This window comes from Trypanosoma grayi (assembly GCF_000691245.1).
Source record: "Trypanosoma grayi strain ANR4 Tgr_932_V1, whole genome shotgun sequence".
Classification (NCBI taxonomy): domain Eukaryota; phylum Euglenozoa; class Kinetoplastea; order Trypanosomatida; family Trypanosomatidae; genus Trypanosoma; species Trypanosoma grayi.
The window spans coordinates 1-1,530 of record NW_008826551.1 but is presented as its reverse complement, the minus strand read 5'-3'; the positions used below and the strand labels follow the sequence as shown (position 1 = coordinate 1,530).

Below are 1,530 nucleotides of genomic sequence, written 5' to 3'. Positions count from 1 at the left end.
CCCACAGCCGCGCACACACACACACACACGCGCACTGGGGGGCCGGCGGTTGTGTCTCCAGGAGCGCCTCCGCCACAGCGCCTCAGGCCGCGTCTGTGAAGCGCACGTACTCCGCGTCCGCATCGGCGCCGGCGAACTCATCGCGCATGCCGCGCCGCAGCAACGCCGCGTACTCAACGACGAGATCGACGCTGTTCACGAACGGGTCCTCCCGGCGGGCCCGCACCGGCAGCGTCGCGTGCGGCACCGAGGCGAGGCGCAGCACAAAAGACACGTTATCCGTGACACGCAGCGCAGCCGCCGCACCGTTAGTTGTGGTGGCAGCACTCCCGTTGTCGTGGCTCTTATGATCGTCGGCTTCGCAGGCGACCTGAATGAAATCATTCGGCGCGGCGCACTCAATGAGGCCGAATAGCTTCTTCTTGCCGAACCACACCTCCACGAAGGGACCGTTGTTCTTTGCGAAGCGCGGCTCCTGCTGCGCCTCGGCGGCGGCACTGGCGACACGCCGCGCCTCGTCGTCCTCTGCCACGATGCCAAGAGCGACGTGCCTCCCCATGTGTGCTGCTGCTTCTTCTGTTCTCGCAGTTGTTTGCAGTGGTGGTGGTGGAAGTTGGGCTGGCGCCTTGCAGGAAGTGAAGCAGGGCAACAACAACAACAGTGTAGCTACACAGACACACATGCGCCAAAACAAAGAGATGCACACAAGCCGGCACAGACACACACACAGGCATCTATATATATATATATATATATNTGTGTGTGTGTGGCGGGGAATGAAAGAAGGGAGCGTGACGCTAAATGTAATGCTCATCCAGCCAGTCCTCCGCTGGTTTGCTGAGCGCCGCCTTCTCCTCAGCTGTGAGGAAGTCGTCCTCGGGGCCGCGCTGTGCTGGCGGGATGAGCTGCTGCAGCATGCCAAGCGACCAGCGCACGTACGCGACGTGCTCGAAGTAGTACACCCACTCCGCCGCCCACCGCATCCAGTCCAGCGTGACGCCGTGGTCCTGCATCACGTCGTACAGCTCATTCTGCATGTCGAGCTCCAGGTGCCACAGGCAGGGGCCGTCGTAGTGGAGGTTCCGCCGCACCCACGCCGCATCGTCCGTCACCTCCAGCAGCTGTGACTCTTCCTTGTACGCGCGCACGTTGCGCATGTGCATGCCTCCCTCGTTTGTGGCCATCGAGAAGTGCACAATGACGCCATTCCGCGCCATGAGCACCTCCACCGGGAACCAGTCGAGGAAGTACAGCAGCTCGTTGATCTTTGGCGGGTTCGCCATGACGACCGGGCTGTACGCCACGACGCGAGCGGTGCGCGCCTTCGTGTCGGCAGCGCGGGTGAAGACGGCGAGATTCCCCGCCTCGTCGTGGCGCACCGTCCAGCCGTCTATCGGCGGCGGCGGCTTCGCGCACACCTCACGCCGCATCTCGTCCGCGAGGTCCTTGTATAGCGGGCGGAAGAGTTTGTACGCGCCGGCGCCGTACTTTGTCTCCATTGCACGCGCCCACACCGTCGCGGCGTCCGGC

General features: G+C 63.4%; 2 protein-coding genes across 2 annotated transcripts; both read right to left on the bottom strand.

Annotated features, from left to right (window-relative positions):
• Positions 1-82: 82 nt before the first annotated feature.
• Positions 83-559, bottom strand: DQ04_09321010 (hypothetical protein; the record flags this gene model as incomplete). The annotated part of the gene is made up of 1 exon (XM_009315896.1): positions 83-559. The coding sequence occupies one exon, from the start codon at positions 557-559 to the stop codon at positions 83-85; it is 477 nt and encodes a 158-aa protein (XP_009314171.1).
• Positions 560-797: 238 nt separating this feature from the next.
• Positions 798-1,499, bottom strand: DQ04_09321000 (hypothetical protein; the record flags this gene model as incomplete). The annotated part of the gene is made up of 1 exon (XM_009315895.1): positions 798-1,499. The coding sequence occupies one exon, from the start codon at positions 1,497-1,499 to the stop codon at positions 798-800; it is 702 nt and encodes a 233-aa protein (XP_009314170.1).
• Between the last annotated feature and the right edge of the window lie 31 nt (positions 1,500-1,530).